The sequence below is a fragment of the Pelophylax lessonae genome, assembly GCF_965119305.1.
Source record: "Pelophylax lessonae genome assembly, chromosome: 12".
NCBI classification, from domain to species: Eukaryota; Metazoa; Chordata; class Amphibia; order Anura; family Ranidae; genus Pelophylax; species Pelophylax lessonae.
The window spans coordinates 197,132,077-197,153,909 of record NC_138779.1 but is presented as its reverse complement, the minus strand read 5'-3'; the positions used below and the strand labels follow the sequence as shown (position 1 = coordinate 197,153,909).

At 45.8% G+C, this 21,833-nt stretch overlaps 1 protein-coding gene across 2 annotated transcripts in view; it reads left to right on the top strand.

Annotated features, from left to right (window-relative positions):
• LOC309567962 (basal cell adhesion molecule-like) overlaps positions 1–21,833 on the top strand; it is a 70,991-nt gene that overhangs the window by 36,961 nt on the left and 12,197 nt on the right. For both annotated transcript variants that reach the window (XM_082273515.1, XM_082273516.1), the window contains exons 3-4: positions 8,612–8,810; positions 17,344–17,486. In XM_082273515.1, coding sequence (XP_082129641.1) covers positions 8,612–8,810; positions 17,344–17,486 — 342 coding nt within the window. The remainder of the gene's footprint in view (positions 1–8,611; positions 8,811–17,343; positions 17,487–21,833) is intronic.

Sequence of the window (21,833 nt, the reverse complement as noted above, 5' to 3'; positions counted from 1 at the left end):
TGGGGCACTATTTTTCCTGCTGACACCAATGGTGGGACACTATTCCTCCTCCATCAGACAGCAGATACTATGAATTTTTTTTTTTTTACTCCCACTCCCCACCCAGCCTGGGGCATTTTCTACTCCCACTGGTCACAGTCTGGCCCCCATAAAGTCTGAAGGACATTAACCACTTAAGCCCCGGAAGATTTTACCCCCTTCCTGACCAGGGCCTATTTTGCGATTCGGCACTGCCTGACTTTAACGGACAATTGCGCGGTCGTGCAACGCTGTACCCAAATGAATTTGACGTCCTTTTTTTCCCACAAACAGAGCTTTCTTTTGGTGGTATTTGATCACCTGAGCGATTTTTTGATCATGCGCTATAAACAATAAAAGCGTCAATTTTGCAAAGATAACAATATTTTTCACATTTTGTTATATGAAATTCCCCCCCAAAAAAATGTAAAAATCAAATTTTTTTTTAACATTTTAGGCCAACTTTTTTTTTACCATATGTTTGTTAAAAAAAATGGCAAAAAGCGTATTTTGATTGGTTTGCGCAAAAGTTATTGCGTTTACTAACAAAGGGAAAGATTTTTGTCATTTTTGTTGTTTTTTTTTTTTAACGCATAATGGTGGCGATCTGCGATTTGTTTTTTTTTGCAGGACTGTGACATTGCGGCGGACAGATCGGACCCTTGACTGACATTTTTGACACTTTTGGGGTTACCAGTGACATTACTACAGTAATCAGTGCTATATATATATATGCACTGTTACTGTAAAAATGACACTGGCAGTGAAGGAGTTAACTGTATTGGCGAGGGAGGGGTTAAGTGTGTCCTAGGGGCGTGTTTCTAACTGTGATTGGCTGTAGCTTGATGTGTAAGAACAATGATCAACGGTCCTACATAGTAGAACCGTATGATCTCCATTATTACACAGGGAGAACTGACAGGCGGCTTTGTTTACATTAGCCGCCTGCCTTTCTCCCGCTGTCACGGACGATCGCGAGTGACCGGCGGACATCGGGTCCACCGGGCACACGCGCGGGGGGGGGGGGTCCGTGACCGAGCGGGAGCGCGCCTCCAGCGGCGCGCGCTAGCTCCCAAAACCCTTACAGGCTAGCGACGTATCCCTACGTCGCTCTGCCTGTGAGGGGCTGACTGCCGACGTAAATAGTCGTGCGGCAGTTGGCAAGTGGTTAATCTGGCCCTTTTGTTTAGAAAGTTTGGATACTCCTACTCTACTTTTCTTAACAACAAGCATGACGTGGCAGAAACATCGTATGTACCATCAATTTCACTTTCCTGCTTTTCATAACCTGGAAACTCCCATCTTCTCCTGTTTATAGTCACAGAAGGCCAAGTTCAAGAGTACAAGATATGTGCGTGACCAGCCTGTTGGAGGAAGTGTTCTAAAGCTGATCACATGGCTGTCTTCTGCTTTTTCTAGACGTTTCCTTTATCAACATGACATCTCGCCCAAACAGGAAGATGCTTTCGTCACTTGCTTGTTTATCCTTCGCTCTGTTCTGCTACGCATCTAGTCTTTGGGTTTCAGCTTTTTGTCATGGTGTTTGGGGGGCTTATGGTGGCTGGCCAAGGACCAAGACCTCTCCACCATTGTTTACAACCCTGGTGCCCAACCTGTCCACAGGCAGTCCTTTGGCACTTATTGTGTGGCCCTCAGAGAATCTGTACAGAGTAGTCTGTTTTCCTTACGTATATGCCAACTCCAGCGAAGGAAAAATATTCTTTAGGCTGGCTTCCAGTGGTTAGATGCTTTTGCTTTCCTACTCTTTTCTGTGCTGTCCATTCCTTTTCTCTTTTAGTGGTGCTTTTCTGCTGTTTTTATCATGGATCTTGCTGTAGCAAAAGCAGGCTGTAAGGAGGACAATGTTGGAAGCATGGATTTGTGAAGGGCAGCAGTCTCATGTAATGCATCTCCAGTCTGTGGAGTCTACAGACTCCAGAACCCAGTCTCTGACCTTCTCTTGTAGCAGGGTCTATGATCATCTCCTGTTGCAATCCTAAACTCCATGTTTTCTATAGCATTATATTCACTGAATAATATGTGCAGCCTTTTGGTGATGTCAGGAACGAGATCACCAACAACGTTGACCACCATTGGTCTACAAGCTACTTCTTTCCATCTGACTTGAAGTGGACCAAGCATCATATATGCACATGCATGCTTAGTAATGCGTACATGTAACACTTTCAGGTATTTATTACCCTCAACAAGATCACAGTGCTGCTTCTGATGATATGTTCCATCTGGTTTTCTCTCCAGAACAGTGGTCTCCAAACTCCGGCCCTTTGCGTGCCTTTATCTGTCCCTTGGGGTGTTATTCCTCCTACTGACACCAGCAATATTAGTCCCACTGATACTAATAATTGGCACCCTTCTGCCTACTGACACCAACGATGGGGCACTATTCCTCCTACTGACACCACCATTAGGGGCATAATTCATGCCCCTGACACCCTTTCGCCAACTGTCACCAACAATGGGGCTCTATTCTTCCCACTGACACCAATGAAGGGGCACTATATCCCCTTTTGACACCAATGGTGGGACAGTATTCCTCCTACTGACACCAATGATGAGGCACTATTCCTCCTACTGACATCAATGATGGGGCACTATTCCTCCTACAAATTTCTCCCACTTACACTAACAATGGGGCACTATTCCTCCCACTGACACCAATGATAGGGCACTATTCCTCCTACTGACACCACCAAAAGGGGCATAATTCATGCCACTGACGCCCTTTCGCCCACTGTCACCAACAAAGAGGCACTATTCCTCCCACTGACACCAATGATGGGGCACTATATCCCCTTTTGATATCAATGATGGGACACTATTCCTCCTACTGACATCAATGGGGAACTAATCCTCCTGCAAATTCCTCCCACTTACACTAACAATGGGTCACTATTCCTCCCACTGACACCAAAGATAGGGCACTATTCCCTTCTACTGACACCATTGATAGGGCACTATTGCTCCTACTGACACCAATGATAGGACACTAATCCTCCTACTGACACCAACGATAGGGCACTAAACCTCCTACTGACACCAATGATAGGGCACTAAACCTCCTACTGACACCAAAGATAGGGCACTAAACCTCCTACTGACACCAACGATAGGGCACTTGTCCTCCTACTGACACCAACAATGGGGCACTTGTCCTCCTATTGACACCAACAATGGGGCACTATTTCCCACCTACACCAACAGTGGAGCATTATTCCTTCCACTGACACCAATGATGGGGCACCATTCCTCCTACTGACACTAGTGATGGGGCACTATTCATCCCACTTACACCAATAATGGGGCCCTATAACTTACACTGATACCAAAGATGGGTAATTTTTCTAACACTAGAACATTTTCTACTCCCACTAGCCACAGTCCTGCCCCCCAAAGATTGAAGAACAGTAAACTGGTACCTTGTTTATAAAGTTTGGAGACCCCCTGCCCCAGGAGGATGGAGCCATCTTTGTCCAGGCTGGCTCAGAGAGGACACAATCTTGTCCAGGTGTCTGTGGAGTTCTTGATGTTCACAAATGTCTAACATCCTGTGCTACAGCATCTTACCTTGTGACTTGATACATAGTTACAATGTTGCAGTTTAATCGGGCGCGGGGGGGGGGGGGGGGGAGGGGACCGAGGATATGCTTTCTCCTGCCTGCAGCAGATGGGTGGCATCATCTGAGCCTAGACAAAGTCCCCATACTGCTGCACAGGAATAGATTTTCAACGACAAATGCTGGCACTTTTTTGAAAGCAGACACTTGCTGTATATTGTGACATCAGGAATGTATTAATGCCAAGTTGCAAATTTACCGAAAGTTCCACCTAAATGTCAGTGAAGGAAAATATGTGCGTCAGTGGTGTGAATGGTCCCTAAGGATAAAGGTTAAGGAGGGATTATTGAATTTAGAGAACTGAAATAAAATTGTAAGCTGTAATTTAATTACCCTTCTAGCAGACACAAACCATTGCTTGCAGCTTTTTATACTATTCGGCTTCCTCATACCTTCATTTAGTGAGCGCAATGAAAGCTTTAAATATAGGGGTTAAAGTGGAATTTACCTGTATCTGATCACCACAAACTAAAAACGCTTTTCAATTCATTTTTAATATTCAAAGCAAACTCGCTCATCCATCCATGTCTTCATGCTTTTATTTTGTTGGGAAATCCCTTTGAAAAACAGCCCCTCCCAGCATTTCTAGTTATGGCCAGATGATTCAGGTAGCATTTATTTCCCAGAGTTCATCTGCCCTTAGCTCAGGCATGCAGACAGGAGGGTGTGCTTTGCTGAGAAAGCCCCTCCTCCTCTCCTGAAGACTCCTGGGATGTATGATGTCATTTTGGCCAGAAACCGAGAAGCCACCGGTGAAATGATAAAAAAAAAGGTTAAAGCAAGTATAATATGATATACCTTCCTATCTATTTACTAAGGCAAGCAACATGCCGACTGCCTAACAACGATTTACGTCGGCGGTCAGCCCCTCACAGGCAAAGCGACGTAGATCTACGTTGCTACCTGTGAGGCTCTAGGGAGCGAGCGTGCGCCGCCGGAGGTGCGCTCCCGCTCGCTCACGCCCCCCCGCGCGTGTGAGCGGCGGACCCGATGTCCGCCGCTCACTCGTGATCGTCGGTTACACCGGGAGAAAGGCAGGCGGCTAATGTAAACACAGCCGCCTGTCATTCTCCCCTGTGTAACAGCAGAGATAATACGGTCCTGCTATGTAGGACCTAGATCTCTGCTGTTACATCACTAGCCACATCCAATCACAGTTAGAAACACGCCCCTAGGGACACACCCCTCCTTCTCAAATAAAGGTAACCCTTTCCCTGCCAGTGTCATTTTTACCATAACAGTGCATATTTATAGCACTGATTACTGCAGTAATGTCACTGGTAACCCCAAAAGTGTCAGTCAAGGGTCCGATCTGTCCACCGCAATGTCGCAGTCCCGCAAAAAAAATCGCAGATCGCCGCCATTACTCGTTAAAAAAAAAAACAATAAAAATGACAAAAATCTTTCCCTTAGTTAGTAAACACAATAACTTTTGCGCAAACCAATCAAAATACTCTTTTTGCGATTTTTTTTTTTTTTTTTTTTTTCTTTACCAAACATATGTAGCAGAAAACAAAATTGGCCTAAAATGTTAAAAAATTTAGATTTTTTAAATTTTTTTTTTGGGGGGGGTGAATTTCATATAAAAAAATGTGAAAAATATTGTTATTTTTGCAAAATTGTCGCTTTTTTTTGTTTATAGCGCATGATCAAAAAATCGCACAGGTGATCAAATACCACCAAAAGAAAGCTCTGTTTGTGGGAAAAAAAGGACGTCAAATTCATTTGGGTACAGCGTCACACGGCCGCGCAATTGTCCGTTAAAGTCACGCAGTGCCGAATCGCAAAATAGGACCTGGTCAGGAAGGGGGTAAAATCTTCCGGGGCTTAAGTGGTTAAAATAGTTAATGTTGATTGAGAGAGTTCAGTTCCGCTTTAAGGTTTTAATGTTTCAGATTCTTGCTTGCATGGAAAGTGTGGGTGAGTTGGTGACGGCAATGTGGTTTGAACCGGTCTGGCCACATTTCGCAAGATCTTCCTTTATTTTTCATAGGTATGGTTGCACCTCCCCCTCTGTTTTCTGTGTCAGCTTATTTGATGTAAATAGTCGTCTAGTTCTTCTAAGAAGTGATGCCATTATGTCAAACTTGTAGCTTTCTGACTCTTGACTTGGCCCTTATTCTTGGCTGGGGTTGTCTGGTTGGTGAGACCCTTTAGTTGATGGGGTATATTCTAAAAATGTCTTTTGTAGAATTGCTTTTGCATTTTAAACTGCAATATACTGCTTGTTAATGCAAAAAAAAAAAAAAAAAAATCTGAAAATTCTATCATAATTAAAGCGGAGTTCCGGCCACAAAATCATGCCTGTAGATTTTATGGCATCTGCTTCCTTATCCTTACCTGAGCAATAATTGGATTTTTTTTACTTACCTTATTAGAGAGCGTAATATACTCGCCTTACCATCCACTTCCTCGGCCGTGCGGCCCGCGCCGCCACTTCCTGTCCAGCAATGCATCCTGGGAGCTCTTACTCGTGGCTCCCAGGATGCAGTTGGCAGTGACAAAGGCGGGCGGCCGCTCCTCTAATCGCGTGATTTCCAAACAGGAAATGACGCAATGTTAGGCGGCGCACAGTGCGGACGCTGCCGTCCCTATGGAAAAAAAAAACCACTATGCCGATTGCATAGTACTGGGCATGCGCGAGATTTCGCGCTGGATTCACCGGCCTCCGCCCACTACAACCAGGAAGCAGGGCAGACATTTCCCCACAACGGACTCTGCGATCCAGGATCCAGGACAAAGATGGCGGCGCTCACAATAATTTTTATAAAGTAAGATTTCATGCTTGCAAACATATTATTACAATGTATGAAACAGGATTAGCGGATGTATAGAGGTCGAAGGGCCACTGTTTGGGGGACATTAAAAAAAAAAAAAAGGATTCTGTGGCCGGAACTCCGCTTTAACTTGTAATTTTCCATTCCTGGTGCTAATCCATGGAAGTCTACTGACCACATGTATGCTGCCATGTTGGTGCCAGGAAAGCGTGGTGTTTGGAGTACATCCCTTGAGCTGGAGGAAGAAATTCAAAATGACTATAGAACCTGTACCTGTAGAATTTATCTTTATTAATTTTAAAATTATATTTTCCTTTTTAGGTAGCTTTGTTTCCACCAGTCTTTTATTACGCAATTTTCAGCCACACTAGAGCCAACTCTTTGAATGAAGTGAAAAGGCAGAGCGGTGACCTAACGATCTCCACCGCGCCCAATCAGACAACGCTTTGCATTATTTACCGAAATGCAAAATGTTCTCTGAATGGTGTCCGTGCCAAGCCGGCGACCTCCCATGTTCACCATGCAGCAGGGAAGCTGCTCAGCATGGGGCCATGGAAGCTAGTGGAGATCATTCGAGTAGTGGTGTCCACTACAGTGATATACAGCTTTCACTGCAATCCCAGTGCATAATCCTAGTGCATTACCAAAAAAAGCATTTATTCAATATAACACCAAATAAAAGTGAATACTCGCAAAATGGTAACTAAAAATAGCCATCAGACCACATAACGCCATGCAGTGCGGACACCAAATGTCAAGAACCTCAATGGATTGATCATCAAAACAGCCCACTCCCCTTGCCTGGAAGAATAGTTTTATTGTCCATTTCATAAGAGGCTTAGGTCAAGGCTTCCCCTAGACTCGTATGTGAATGTATAAAGTGGAATGGCCAAGTTAACCAGATGCTTCCAGTAATTCAAAGTAGGGCCAACAGAGGATTTCCATTTAAGGATAATAGCCTTTCTTGCATAGAACAGGAAGAGCTCTAAGAGAGTCCCAAGCACCCTCGTAGAGGCCAGGGAGTTAATCAGCCCCAAAATACATTATTCACTAGGCAGTGGTACCAGAAAAGTGGTTAGTTAAAAAAAATAATAAATTTCGCAAAATCCCCCCCTAGAATACTTGGATTACTGGACAAGACCAAAATATATGGGTGAAGGCAGCCGAATCCGCCGGGCAACGCCAGCATCTTAAGGGAGTGGATGAGTAAATTCTGTGCAATCGCTGAGGCCTAAAATATATCCAGTGTAGGACCTTAAACTGAATTAAGCAGTTTCTGGCGGATACGAATTGTAACCTAGGATATTCCCAGATATCCTCCTAATCCTCACTGTATAATTCTGGAACCTATTGATGCCATGCCGTTATTTCTTCCAGCTATGGATCAAAATCCATTTCCCTGTATGTGGCATATGGATGGATTGGGTTGTTGACTATAGATTGATTATTCCTATCGGGAAAGATCGATGGGAAAATAAAGCAATCAATTATCAAAGAGTGTATGGCCACCATTATAGTTTGTTCCAACTGGTGGAAATTTTGGTGGACTTTTGGTCTGCATGTAAATGTAGAGAACAGTATCCATATAAGCATGTGAAATAAGGAACAATGGAAAAAGAAATGTATGTATATATATATATATATATATGTATGTGTGTATATATATTGAAAGGTATGGACATTGGATATTGGAAGGTAAGGACATGTATTACCTGCTAAGTGTATGTTGTAGAACAAAATATTTTTCACCCTATCGGCCCTTAGGCAAAAATGTATTAAATCCTTCATACTGCGTCTGTGTATGGGAAGGTGACTGCCTTTACCTGACCTCCATCTTTGTAGTTTGTGGGCAATTACTGTAATGCAGGGGTCAGCAAACCAGGGCACGCATGTCAGGGAATGCATGCAATGTTTTCCTGCGGGCACAGTGAGAATGGGTAGGGTTTAAATGATGTGGGACCTTGTCAGGTAGACTGCATAGGGCCCCAAGATTTCTAATAGTGCCCCTGTTTTGCACTCTTCATACCAACATTTTCAGCACACCAGGCTCAGAATATTGCCCAACCCTGGTGTAATGGATTGTCCAATGCGAAACCCTTTTTTTTTTTTTTTTGTACTTTAATAAAGATATTTATATTGTTTATAAATATATAATTTTGTTCTTTCTTTCTTCTCCATTAGTGGATGAGAAGTTGGTTTCAGCTGGACGCCAGTCGGTATCTCAGATGCTGGTTCTTCAATGCCAACATTTCTCGCTCTGACGGCCGTTTGCTCCTTCAACTCAGTGACATTTCTGAGTGGCAGACTGGGCCATACCGCTGTGCAAGCACAATGAATGACAGCACAGAAGTCTCTGAAAACGTCACTGTCCCCGTAATCTGTAAGTATAAAGATTTCTGATGTTTTCAGCCATCATCATGACTCCATGCAAGTCCAAAAATGTAACTTTAGGATAATAGTTAAAGGGTCAGCCCATTCAAAATTGATTTCTCCATGTGTAATGGATACTGGGGGGCTGTTATATTTTTGAAAGACAATAACTTTTCTGCACCGAGTTCCTGGGTCTGCATCGTTCTAATGGGTTCCTACAATCTCTGCTGGAATTGTTAGTAGTTATTATGGAAAATGTAGCAGGAGGAGCTGGAATATGCAAAGATAGGATAACTGATAACAAAGGTGGGAAATGTATGGTGGCAAGACTTCTCATCGAAGGCCACAGAAGCCATGAGAAGGCCATCAGTTACTCAACCAAGCCAAGCTGAGTCATTATACTCTGTAATTAGTTCCTATGTCTATAGTTATAGCAGTCTAAACTTGGTGGCCTAAAGAATGGCTTTTCATTCTGGGGTGCGAGTTTTCATTTAATTGAGTTTTACACTATACCTAATTAAATGGCTGGTCCAGCCAAAGTAGTTCAGTTGTGAGTGGATATTGATGTTTCGGAGTTCCAGCCAAAGTAGTTCAGTTGTGAGTGGATATTGATGTTTCGGAGTTGATTTACTGAAGGCAGATAAACTGTTCACTTTGCAAGTGACGTTTTCCAAGAGCTTAGAGAATTAGATGAAGCGGTGTTGACTTCCATCATCCAATTGAGCGAAAGCAAATATTCATTTTTTTAGATTGTCCTTGCATGGGATTGTTTTTTTTTTTTTTTTTTTGTAAAGTGAAACTTAACATCATTGAATATTCTTCTGGGCAAATTGCCTTGCTAGGTGCAACTTCCCTTGCAAAGTGAACAGCCTATTTGCCTTTAGTAAATCAAGCACCTCTGATGGCTTCTCGCATCTCTTGGGTACCCCAGTGCAAGAGTTCCAGGCTGTGGACCCCTGTTACAACCTCTAACAATCCAACAAGGGAGTCTCATTCGGGGTGAGCTCACATTGGTGTTTCAAACAATGCTCTGGCATGGTTCACTACTCCCCTGGTTCAGTTTGACTGTGTAGTTTTAGGGATGAGGAACAGTTAAGCGTACCATGCCCAGGACCACTTGGAAGAGGTGGACCAGGGCACCGTTCACATGAAGTCTGGTCAGAACTCTCCATAGATCTCTGAGCACAGACACAGGGATCACTGTGGTCTGGTTGGCAGAGGGGATGATGTAAGTGTGCCTGGGAACACTTTCTTAAAGTCCAGGGTGAGTGTAGACCATCAATAGATTGGGGTGGGGGACAGTCAAATTTGGGCATGTTCAGTTCAACCGTGCTCAGAGTGCACCCTCAATCTCATTGTTCTACATTCTGCATAATGTAAAAGAATTAAAGAATTCAACAATGGGTAGAAGACCCCTTGTAATGGTCCATGGGCACGGGTAGAAACTTAGATGCACATATTTTACTAAACCTGTGGGTGGTAGGAAATCCAACCATTTCTTAATATATCTGCAGCAGTCTGGGAATTTACCAGCAGGTAGCGCTGTATATGAAAATTAAAGAGAAAAAGTTGGGACTTTGAAAGAGTTGCGTGAGAACAACCGGCCCTAGGAAAACCATACTCACCGACCAGTCTGCTAACAAACCGAATCAACCTGTCTGACAATGTAGGTTAAAAACAGAGGTTTAGTTAACACACATTTGCAAACGCATGTGTAAGCTGCAAGGCCCCTTCACGGCACCCTGTGTATCCTGCAGTCCTAACACTACCAATTTGGCACCCTGTGTAACTTGCAGTCCTAACACTACCAATTTATAAGTGTCTCCACGGTGGGAGCACATGCTAGCTATTGGATAGATGAGGGACAGGTGGGTATGGAGGTAGCCGGGGCCTCCCTTAACCTGCCCCCATCTATGACTAGCCTTCAAAATGTATAACAAGATCACAAGTAAATAACAATCCAATGGCTAAATGATAGCCACAGGGTTGAAACTAAAAATGACTGGCTGAGGAGCACACACCTCCATCCCTAATGGTATATTACGTATGGGCAAGTTTTGGGACTTTGAATGAGACACCAGCTGGTTAAAGCGGTTGTATACTCAAAGGGAAAAAAAAAAAACCCTGCAAGACAAAGGCATAATGAGCTAGTACTAGCTCATTATGAAACACTTACCTTAGAACGAAGCCCCGACACGGACCCCCTGGACATCGCTGTGGGAGCGGACATGATCCCTTGGCGTCTCTTCCGGGTTCGGCGGCTCTGGCGCTGTGATTGGCCGGAGCCGCGATGACGTCACTCCCGCACATGCGCGCGGGAGTGATTTTTCGGCCACTTTCCGGCAAGGAACTCTGAAGGTCCGCCGAACCTTCAGAGCGCATGCGCCGCTCGCCTCAGCGGCTGCATGCAGCGCAAATATCTCCTAAACTGTGCAGGTTTAGGAGATATTAATTGTACCTACAGGTAGGCCGTATTATAGGCTTACCTGTAGTTAAAAATCACAAAAAGCGGTATACTACCGCTTTAAGGCTGTGCGTCTCCATCCCTGAGATGAAAGTTGGGACTTTGAATGAGGTGCGTGAGATAGGGCTGGATATGAAACTTGAACTGGCACTGAGAATTGCAGAAGTGGAGGAGGCTGAGCTGTATGACGTGTAGTGGTTTGGAATGGACAGTCCTACATTTCTAGAAGTCCCTTTAACTTCTTTGTAAAGCTTTTCTGGGAATCCATTTATTTCCTTGTTTCCTCCCTGGAGATTTCGATAGGGAAGTAATATAACAAAATAATACATTTAGGGTCAGCCAACCATACAGTGACATCACTTGGCCCTGGGCTCTGGTGCACATGCCCTAGATCTACTGCTAGGTACCCTGGGGCCCCCAGCTGAGAGATTAGCATGTTGATTAGGGGGGTAAGGGAAGTACAACGGAAAGCAAAATGTAAGCCTTTAATTTTGGGCTTCTCAATTTTACATAATTGTGAACTCCTAAAACTACGAGAGTATTAATAGAATAGTTTGTATTCCGAAAAAGCACAGCTGTCATAAGGGAATGATATTTCCTCAAGCAGGTAGACGCAGACGCAGGTAGACATTGAACTACCAGACAGACTGAGCTCCATCTGTGAAAATGAAAAACCGCATAAACTACAAATATTCATTAAAAAAAAAAAAAATCCTCATGGCTAGAGATGTGCATGTCGGAAACGTTTTGTTTCATTTTAGATTTGCTGATTAAGTTAATACTTTGGTTTTGTCATATTTATTATGTTAGAATGATTTTTTTTCGGAATTCGTTTCGTATATTTGTTATTTTCTAAACTATTCTAAATTTGAATTTTGGAAGAACGTTACAGTGAGGGAACAATGTATTTGATCCCCTGCTGATTTTGTACGTTTGCCCACTGACAAAGAAATGATCAGTCTATAATTTTAATGGTAGGTTTATAGAGAGAGAATAAAAACCAAAAGATCCAGAAAAACACATTTAAAAAAAGTTATAAATTGATTTTCATTTTAATGAGTGAAAAAGTATTTGACCCCTTCGCAAAACATGACTTAGTTCTTGGTGGGAAAAACCCTTGTTGGCAATCACAGAGGTCGGACGTTTCTTGTAGTGGGTCACCAGGTTTGCACACATCTCAGGAGGGATTTTGTCCCACTCCTCTCCAAGTCATTAAGGATTCGAGGCTGTCGTTTGGTAACTTGAACCTTCAGCTCCCCCCACATATTTTCCTTGTGATTAAGGTCTGGAGACTGGCTAGGCCACTCCAGGACCTTAATGTGCTTCTGCTTGAGCCACTCCTTTTTTGCCTTGGCCGTGTGCAGGGCCGGCGCCAGCAATAGGCAGGTTAGGCAGCTGCCTAGAGCGCCAGGGTAGGGAGGGCGGCAAAATCATTTTTTTTTCCAGCAGTGGCGTGGCATGGTGTGGCAGTCTTTGGCCGGCGGCTCGCAGACACCCGCAAGTGGCGTGCAATCTCCCGGCTGCTGCAGGAGTCTTGGAGTCTTATGATATCTGCCGGAGGGGAGACTGAAGTCGATTGAGCCGAATGCTGTAGCCGGAGGATGACGTCACCGCTGTGAGCCGACTGACACTCCGATGCTATGGGACTGCTTGTCCAAGCACCACACAGTGCCTTCAGTAGCGGTGTGCGCCCCGTCTCACTGCCATACCAATGCTATCGGAGCGTCGGTCGGCTCACAGCGATGACGTCATCCTCCGGCTGCAGCATTCGGCTGGACATATTCAATGGAGCTCTTGTGGAGTTCAGTCCCGAAGAGGCGCGTAGAAGCATCTGTGGAGTCCCAAAGCCTGGACTCGGTCCCCTCCAACCTACTCTCTGCTCCAGCATCAGCAGTAAGGCCCGGAAGGAGCAGCAGAGCACCTCCAGTATCAATAAGGTATTGGGCATTATACACTGAAACAGAACTAACTGCAGATACAGACTGGGTGGAGGGGGCAGAGGAGGGACTGTGGTTAGGGACAGGGTTTGAGGTCTCTCTCTCATCTTCCCACCCTCTCTGTCACCCCCACAATCTTTGTCAGCCCCCCCATCTCTGTCAACATCCTTTCTCTTTCTCTCTCAGCCCCTCTCTCTATCCACCACCCTCCATCTGAGCCCCCCAGTGTCTCTCTCAGCCGCTCCCTCTCTCTCAGTCCCACCCTCTGTCCACCACCCTCTCTCTAAGCCCCTCTGTCTCTCTCTCTCTCTCTCTCTCTAGGCCTCCCCCTCTGCCCACCACTCTTTCTCTAAGCCCCCTGTCTCTCCCTCTCTCAGCCCCCCTCTGTGTCCGCCACCCTCTCTCTGAGGCTGCTCTCTCTCAACCCCCCTTTCTGTCTGCCACCCTTTCTCTGAGCCCCCTTGTATTTCTCTCAGCCCCCCTCTTTCTGCCACCCTCTCTCTGAGGCCCCCTGTGTCTCTCTCAGCTCCCCTCTCCATCCACCACCCTCTCTATGAGCCCCCCTCTCTCTCAGCCCCATCCTCTGTCCACTACCCTCTCTCTAAGCCCCCCTTTCTCTCAACCCCCCTCTCTGTCTGCTACCCTCTCTCTGAGCCACTCTGTGTCTCTCCCAGCCCCCCTCTCTGTCTGCCGCCCTCTCTCTGAGGCCCCTTGTGTCTCAGCCACCCTCTTTATCCGCCACCCTATCTCTGAGCCCCCTTCTCTCTCAGCCCCACCCTCTGTTCATCACCCTCCCTCTGTGCCCCCCTCTCTCTCAGTCTCCCTCTCTCTCAGTTCCCACTGTCTCTCAGCCCCCAGTGTCTCTTAGCCCCCCTTCTTTCTCAGTCCCCTCCTTCTTTCTCAGTCCCCCCTTCTCTCTGTCCCCCCCTTCTCTCTCAGTCCCCCCTTCTCTCTCATGCCCTTTATTTAAACACAGCCCCCCTCTCTGTCAGTCACCCCTCTCTGTTAGCCACCCTTCTCTCTCAGCCACTCTCTCTCTCCAGTAGAGATCTAGTGCTCTTCAGTGTGTAGAGAGGTATCTAGAGATGTAATCAGGGTGGGGTGGGTAATCTAGGGGTGTGATCAGAGTGGGGGTATCTGGGGGTGTAACCAGGGTAGGGGTATCTGGGAAGGTGGGATCAAAGTGGGAATATCTGGGGGAGGGGGGGGGGATGATCTGGGAGTTTGCTTATGGGGGGGGGGGGGAACCCAGCCATTGGAAGTTTAGTTGACCTCAGCTGCAGTGAGGGGAACTGAGGAATGCATAACCCCACTCCCCATTACACATTGCCATTTGGTGGAAATTCAGCACAGCTCCATTTTCAATGGTATGTGACCTCCTTCACATCGCGCCCCATCGCATCCTAGCAACAAGGCAAGATGGGATGATACCGTTTCCTGGAAGTTTTTATGGCGGGCTTTGAAAGATGTGTAAATTACTTAGTGGACCACACATGTGCAGGGGTTTGAGAGCTAGTTCCTCTGATGGTAGGGGTGAGCAGTAACCGCTGGGAGTGTCTTAGCAACATCCTAGCAACAAGGCAAGATGGGATGATGCCATCTCTGGAAGTTTTTATGTCCGGCTTCGAAAGACTTGTAAATGATATAGTGGACCAGTTTGAGAGTTTGCTCCTGTGATAGTGGGGGTGAGCTCCTGTGATAGTGGGGGTGAGCAGTAACAGTTAGGAGTGTCTTAGCAACATCCTTGCAAACAAGGCAAAAAGGGATGATGCCATCTCAGGGAATTTTTGTATGCCAGGCTTTGAAACAGGTACATGGCCTACACCTATAGTAAGAGCATTATCCAACTTTAGTCAAAGCTGCAAAGTTTGTTTTTATGGTGCATAGGCAGTGTTTTGGTAAAGGTGAAGTAACCCTTCATTAAAATCATGGCATGTATGGCCACTATAAGCCCAAAGAAGACTTTTGTTTCCAATAAAAACACAGGTTTGTATGAATGAGGCCTTCAGACCTGTTTAGGCCTTTAAGAGCCTGTGTTATGAAACCACAGTGCTGTTTAGGCCTTTAAGAGCCTGTGTTATGAAACCACAGTGCTGATATTTTTGTGACAGAAACAGACAGTTATCAAAGGCCGGAGAGCTCTAATCTTAGGGAATAATTTTAGTCTTGGAACATTTGACCAAAAAAAAAAAAAAAGTAAAGCAATCTTGGGCTTAGGATTGTTGTTTTTGTTCAAAATCTTTGGTTTCTGTTCTTTATAATGCCAGGAGTGATGGATGTGCCGCGATGGCCCAGATATACAGCGAACCCCAGCGACCTCTATCAGGGGGGTATAGTCTCCTTAAAGCATATCTGGCAGTCGGCGTGCTTAGCGAGGGACGCGGCGCCCTCAGAACACCTCACAACGCCGTTCATCGTAGGCCGCATCTTTCATCTAAAGGGCACAGGGAGGCCCGGGAAACGTGATGAACACAACAATACACCAAATGAAAGCAGCGGGAGACAGAGAAAAATATCACGGGGCGATCACAAAATGTCACTAAGCCCCACAAAGAGCCACAGGAAATACATCAAATATTGAGATGGAGCCGCGTGTATAATGAGCGTCTGAGCGGGGCTGACGCTCTGATCGCGTCTCCAGAAACATGCTCGCCCGGGAGGGATCAGTCACAGAGTGACAGGATGATGAGCGGATCGAACGCATACGAAAAAAGCAATTAGCTGAGTGGATTCTGTTTATTTTCTGCTATAAAACCTCGTCTGTCGGAGTGTCTGGAGGAAGAAATGTGGGTTGCCCCTAGCAACTCATCAACTCCATGGCGGTCGGGGACGACAAGTGTTTTTTTTTTTTTTTTTTACTTCCCCTTGGGCATCAGGGAAATATCGAGACGGGCTGTTATGATTTATTTCACTTATTGATTTAACGCTTTCTGCTGCAGCCATTTGCGGAGAGCGCTGAACCACTCACATTGGAGCCTCTCCCACGAAAGAGCCCCCAATCTACTTTCATGGGCACAATCAGTAATTTAAAGAAAAATAACAAAAGTTAATACATTTTAAAGTGTGGGGGGCAAAACAAATGTTTGTACCATCCCTAGAGGGATTTGTCTTCACTTCCTGTCTCGTGGGGACACCATGGCACGGGGACAGGAAGTGAGTGGAAATCTCCTTACTCAACCCAAACTCTCCCATCTCTTCTTATGCTTCCCTAGTTTGTCCAACATTACCATAAAAAATAGTGGGCTGATTTGGCGCTTTGAAGTGGAACGAACCTCTCTATCAATCAACATTAACTATATTTAATTGATATGCTGCTAGCATTAGATTGTAAGCTCCATGAACAGGCCCCTCCTATCCGTTCTGTATTGAACTGTATTATAATTGTACTGTCCCCCTTTATAATGTAAACTGCTGTATAAATCCTGTATAATAATAATAATTAGTAAATAGGTAGGAAAGTATATTGTATTTACTTGTTTTAGTATGTTTTTTATTCATTTATTCCGTTGCTTCCTGGTTTCTGGCCTAGGCCAAAATGTCATCATACATCCCAGGAGTTTTCATGGGCATTTTTTTTTTCTTTCATCTGGAGGAGGGGCTTTCTCAGTTAAGCACACCCTCTTGTCTGCATGCCGGAGTTAAGGGCAGATTGTATCAAGGAAGTCAATGCTACATGAATCGTCTGCCCTTACTCAAGATGGCTGCTGCTAGAAATGTTAGGGTGTGTAACTTCTTAACAAAATGAAGCATGGAGACGTGGATGGATTTGCTTTGAATATGAAAAATAATTAAATAGCATTTTCAATTTGTGGTGCTCAGATACAGTTTAGGTCTGCTTCAATGTACCTGAAAGACTGGTCAAAAAACCAACATTTTTTATTTAGTTTTGGTTAGCATTTGGAAGGGTTAAAATCCTGACAAGTTTTTTTTTTTTGAGATTTTGATCTGTTTGTCCTGGTGACCATCCTATCTGGTATAGAAAGTGATGGGAAACCCTAAATATGTAAAGCTTTGCCTTCAGTCTTGCACAGTTGTACCAGCTCCTGGCCTGTACTAAAATGGCTTACTGTGATGTCATTGAAATTTTTTTTTTAAAAAATGTGACTTCATTGTGAATTTGTTCCTATGTGTCCGGTCTGCAGATCTGCAGGATATCTACTTCCAGAAGATGCACACCTGGTACACCAGTATGTCTGAAATCTTGTATGCAGAGGAGGGCTCTACGGTGGAGGTGAAGTGTACCGCAGCATCCTCCCGCCAGCCAATGTATGAGTGGAGCCAGGAGGTGAGTGAGAAGAATCAGCTTCTAACTAGGAGTAGGGATGAGCATCACCTAGAGTAGCCAGGCAGGTATTAGCTTATCAGGTCATTAGGATAAGAAAAAATGATGTTTCTGGTTGTCAACTGCTCTTCTACTTATGTATAAATAGAAAGGAAGAGCTGTAGATAGTTTGCAGAGAGGACTGTCTGTCCTGGCACCTGAAGATGTTCTTCTACATCTACTGCTATGCCGGACAAGTTGGCTTAACAACAGGAAAAGAAGATGCACCAAATGCTATTGGACTCATGGCCCACCGAGAGTCAAACTGTGATCCTGAATGCTTCTTTTTTTGCCCCTTGAACTAATGGAAGCTACATTCCTAGTGTTTATTAAAGAGCTCCTCCAGGACTCTTGGCATGGCCACAAGTATATGGACCCCCCTCCAAATAATTGAGTTCAGGTGTTTCCAGTGAAGGGAAGTGTTAGTGCTACACCATACAAAGACATTATAGACAATTGTGCCCTTCCAACCTTGTACTGGTTTGGTGAAAGCCCTGTCACACCATGTCTTCACCCTAGTAGCAGTTTGGTGAAGGCCTTTTTCTGTTCCACAATGACTTTACCCCCTGTCCCAGTTTAGTGAATGCCCATCTCTGTTCCACCATGTCTTCACCCCAGTACCAGTTTGGTGAAGGCTTTTTTCTGTTCCACCATGACTATACCCTGTTCCAGTTTAGTGAAGGCCCTTCTCTGTTCCACCATGTCTTCACCCTAGTACCAGTTTGGTGAAGGCCTTTTTCTGTTCCACCATAACTTTACCCCTGTCCCAGTTTAGTGAATGCCCATCTCTGTTCCACCATGTCTTCACACCTGTACCAGTTTGGTGAAGGCTGTTCCACCATGACTATACCCTGTTCCAGTTTAGTGAAGGCCCTTCTCTATTCCACCACGTTTTCACCCTAGTACCAGTTTGGTGAAGGCCTTTTCTCTATCGCTCATTGACAGACGTAGTCTTCTTGATTCTCAAGAGCTGGGTTATGTTGTCTCCGCAGGAGTAGGACTAGGCAGAAAGACAAAACGTTCTGGCTCCTCCTTAGGGGCAGTCCCTGAGGGTATATCCTCCCTCTCTCTGCTACAGGGAATCAGTTTTTTTCTGTCTAGTCAGGAGTAAGGACCTAAGTTCCTTGCTGGGATCTTTTGGTCCTGGCAAGACTTTTTTCTTTAGAAAAAGACATTTTTTTAGGTAGTTTTTCTCCAGTGTTTTTCCTGTGAGATCTTCAAGCAAAAACGCCGGACTGGGCGACACTTGTGGTCACCCCAGCCGGCCTACGAGCGCGCGCAGACCATGGCATTGCGCTTGGTCGGCCGCGACACATTCAAGTAAGTATGCGGGGCCGGGCGACGGGCTGGATGTTGAGATCCAGTGGTCACCCCGGTTTCTGCCTACGAGCGCGTGCAGACCAGAGCTCCGCGCTGGGTCGGCCGCGACGGAGTCCCAGTGGAGGGACTGACCTTGCAAGTTAAAAGTCTCGCTTGGACGCCAGGAACCAGAGAGTCGAGGCGTCCGGAGTGGTCCACAACCCCCCACCCCGGTGGAGAGGGTATTGTGAAGAGAGGGTGCCTGTCGGTTTGGTATGGTGAGTAAACGTTCCCTTTTTTCTTTCCTCGTTATGAGGCAGTATGAATTATGGGCCCCTCCATACATGGTCAGTATATATCTGATACTAAAAAGTCCCCCTTGTAAATACAGTATGTGTTTGTGGAAGTGGACTTGGTTTGAGAGCTAACACTCTACCCAGCAGACTGTAACATTACAGCAGACATAGGAGGTATAATCCTACCTTATTTGTAGTGTATCTCCTGTAGATCCATATATCGCCACTTAGCAGAGATGCAGGTGGATGTGCTGGGAAAACGATTTTCGGCGGTCCGCCGCCATTTTGTCGTAGACCAAGTGCATGTATGTCCTCAGGTCACGCCGGCCGACATGTTTTTGGAGTCTTATGTCTCCTCTATGGGGGCGGCCATGTTTCATGAGCCCAGCTACCTCGTGGAGAGCTGGGAACGCCGGAAGGCGTACACAGGGGGCGGAGCCACGTCCTTCTACCCAGGAAAAAGCAACAGCTCCTTCCAGTCTGTAAAAGACAGACGCTGACTGCAGTTGGTTGGAAACTTCACTGCATCGGTTGGTGAGCCTTGGGGGTCCCTCTCTCTCTCTGTGGGGATCGAGAAGCAGGTACTCTGAGGGGCGCTATTGCGCTAGGGGGAGACACACAAAAAAAAAAAGTTTTTTTGTTTTTGCTGGCAAAGGTGTCCTGAATTAACATGGACCCTGCCACTCATGTATCTCCTCCGGATCCCCTCGAGGGGTCTGCAGGATCCTCCAGCACCCCACTGACGATTGAATCATTGTCAGCTATTATGGAAACTTTTGTGTCCCGGGTGGAAGTGGCTTGTCAGGGACAGGGCGCAAGAAAGCGACCCCCGCCTAACCCCTTATTATCTGAAACCTCGGATTCAGACTCTGAGCCTATTTCTGCAGTTGCAGGTACCTCATCTGGGATTGGTGTCTCGGGTACTGTCTCTTCAGACAGTGAGGAGGATGTTTCGGCATCAGCCATAGCCAGAGAGGAAGCGTTGGTAAACGCACTCATTGTATCTGTTCAAGAAACCTTAAGATTACAGGGTATTCCATCAGAAATAGCTGAAACTGAAATCCCTTTTGGGACTAAAAAGCGCATCAAAGTGGCGAAGGTTTTTCCATTGCCCAAATGTTTTGGCAATCCAATCGAAGAAGAATGGCGTCTGCCAAAACGCACTTTTACTATTTCTAAACGCATTAACAGGCGTTATCCGTTTGAGGAAACCCTCATTAAGAAATGGACAGAACCACCTGTGGTGGATTCACCAATTGCTAGATTGAATAAAGCCACGGTTATTCCTCTAGAAGACGCTCCGTCTTTTAAAGATCCAGTGGATCGCAAGATAGAAGCTATGTCTCGCACCATGTTTTCCTTGATTGGATCAGCTTTCAGACCTATAATAGCTATTGGTCTGGTTTCGCAGGCTGTAACTGAATGGACCAAGTGGTTACGCCGGGACTTAGAAGAGGTCCCTCAGGCGGTATCAGATTTGTTGGAACAAATGATACAGGGGTTACAGTTTGTGTGTGATGCGGCGTTAGACGCCACTCCATTATTGGCGCGAGCATCAGTCTCAGCAGTGGTTCTCAGGCGTACACTGTGGCTAAAAGGTTGGTTAGCCGACCAAGGTTCCAAAAAAGCATTGGCTAATATCCCCTTTTTAGGAAAGCGTCTATTTGGAGCCAACTTAGATGAGATCATTAAGGATCTCACGGGTGGAAAGAGCACCTTTTTACCGCAAAATTTTAAAGGTAAAGGAACTTGCCAAAGACGAGGGCCTTCTTTTTCTGCTCACAAGAGGTTTTTTCGTCCCGGGGGTGAAAAAATTAAGTCCTCCAAAGCTCCTGCAGGAGGCGTCAGGGGTCGTTGGTCGGGCAAGCAAAAGCCCGCCCCCTCCAGACCTGAAGATAAACCGTCCAAAGCCTGAAGGTGCGCCCCCACCCATAACTGGGGTGGGGGGACGTCTTCGCCGGTTCCCGGATCCATGGCTTTCCAGAATCCCGGACAAATGGGTTTGTGAAGTCATAAGGTCAGGGTACAAGATCGAGTTTCGATCTCTCCCACCGGCGCGATTCTTCCCTTCCAATATCCGACTATCCCCGGATCGTTTAGAAGATCTGCGGAGAGCAGTCACAGATTTACTACAACAAGGAGTGGTAGTCCACGTTCCTTGGACAGAACGGTTTCAAGGGTTTTATTCAAACCTATTTACAATACCCAGGAAAGAGGGCAAAGTGCGTCCAATTCTGGACTTAAGGGCACTCAATTCTTTTGTCAACATAAGAAGATTCAGAATGGAGTCCATTCGCACAGTAGCAGCCTTCCTGCATCCAGGGGATGTCCTAGCGTCCATAGACATCAAGGACGCATATCTTCGCATTCCCATTTTCGCAGGACATCAGCGGTTTCTACGCTTTTCCGTAGAAGAGAACCACTATCAGTTTGTGGCGTTACCTTTCGGTCTCGCCACGGCTCCGCGGGTCTTCACGAAGGTGTTGGCCCCAATGTTGGCACTTCTGCGCCAACGAGGCATATCGATTCTTGGTTACCTAGACGATCTTCTGCTTCATGCAGAGTCTCCTCAGACCTTGCTACAAAACATAGAATTTACTATGATTTCTTTACAGGAATTCGGGTGGCTGGTGAACCAGCAAAAGTCATTTCTGGTTCCCACCCAGAGGCTCGAATATCTGGGTCTAATTCTAGACACAGTCAGGACAAGAGTTTT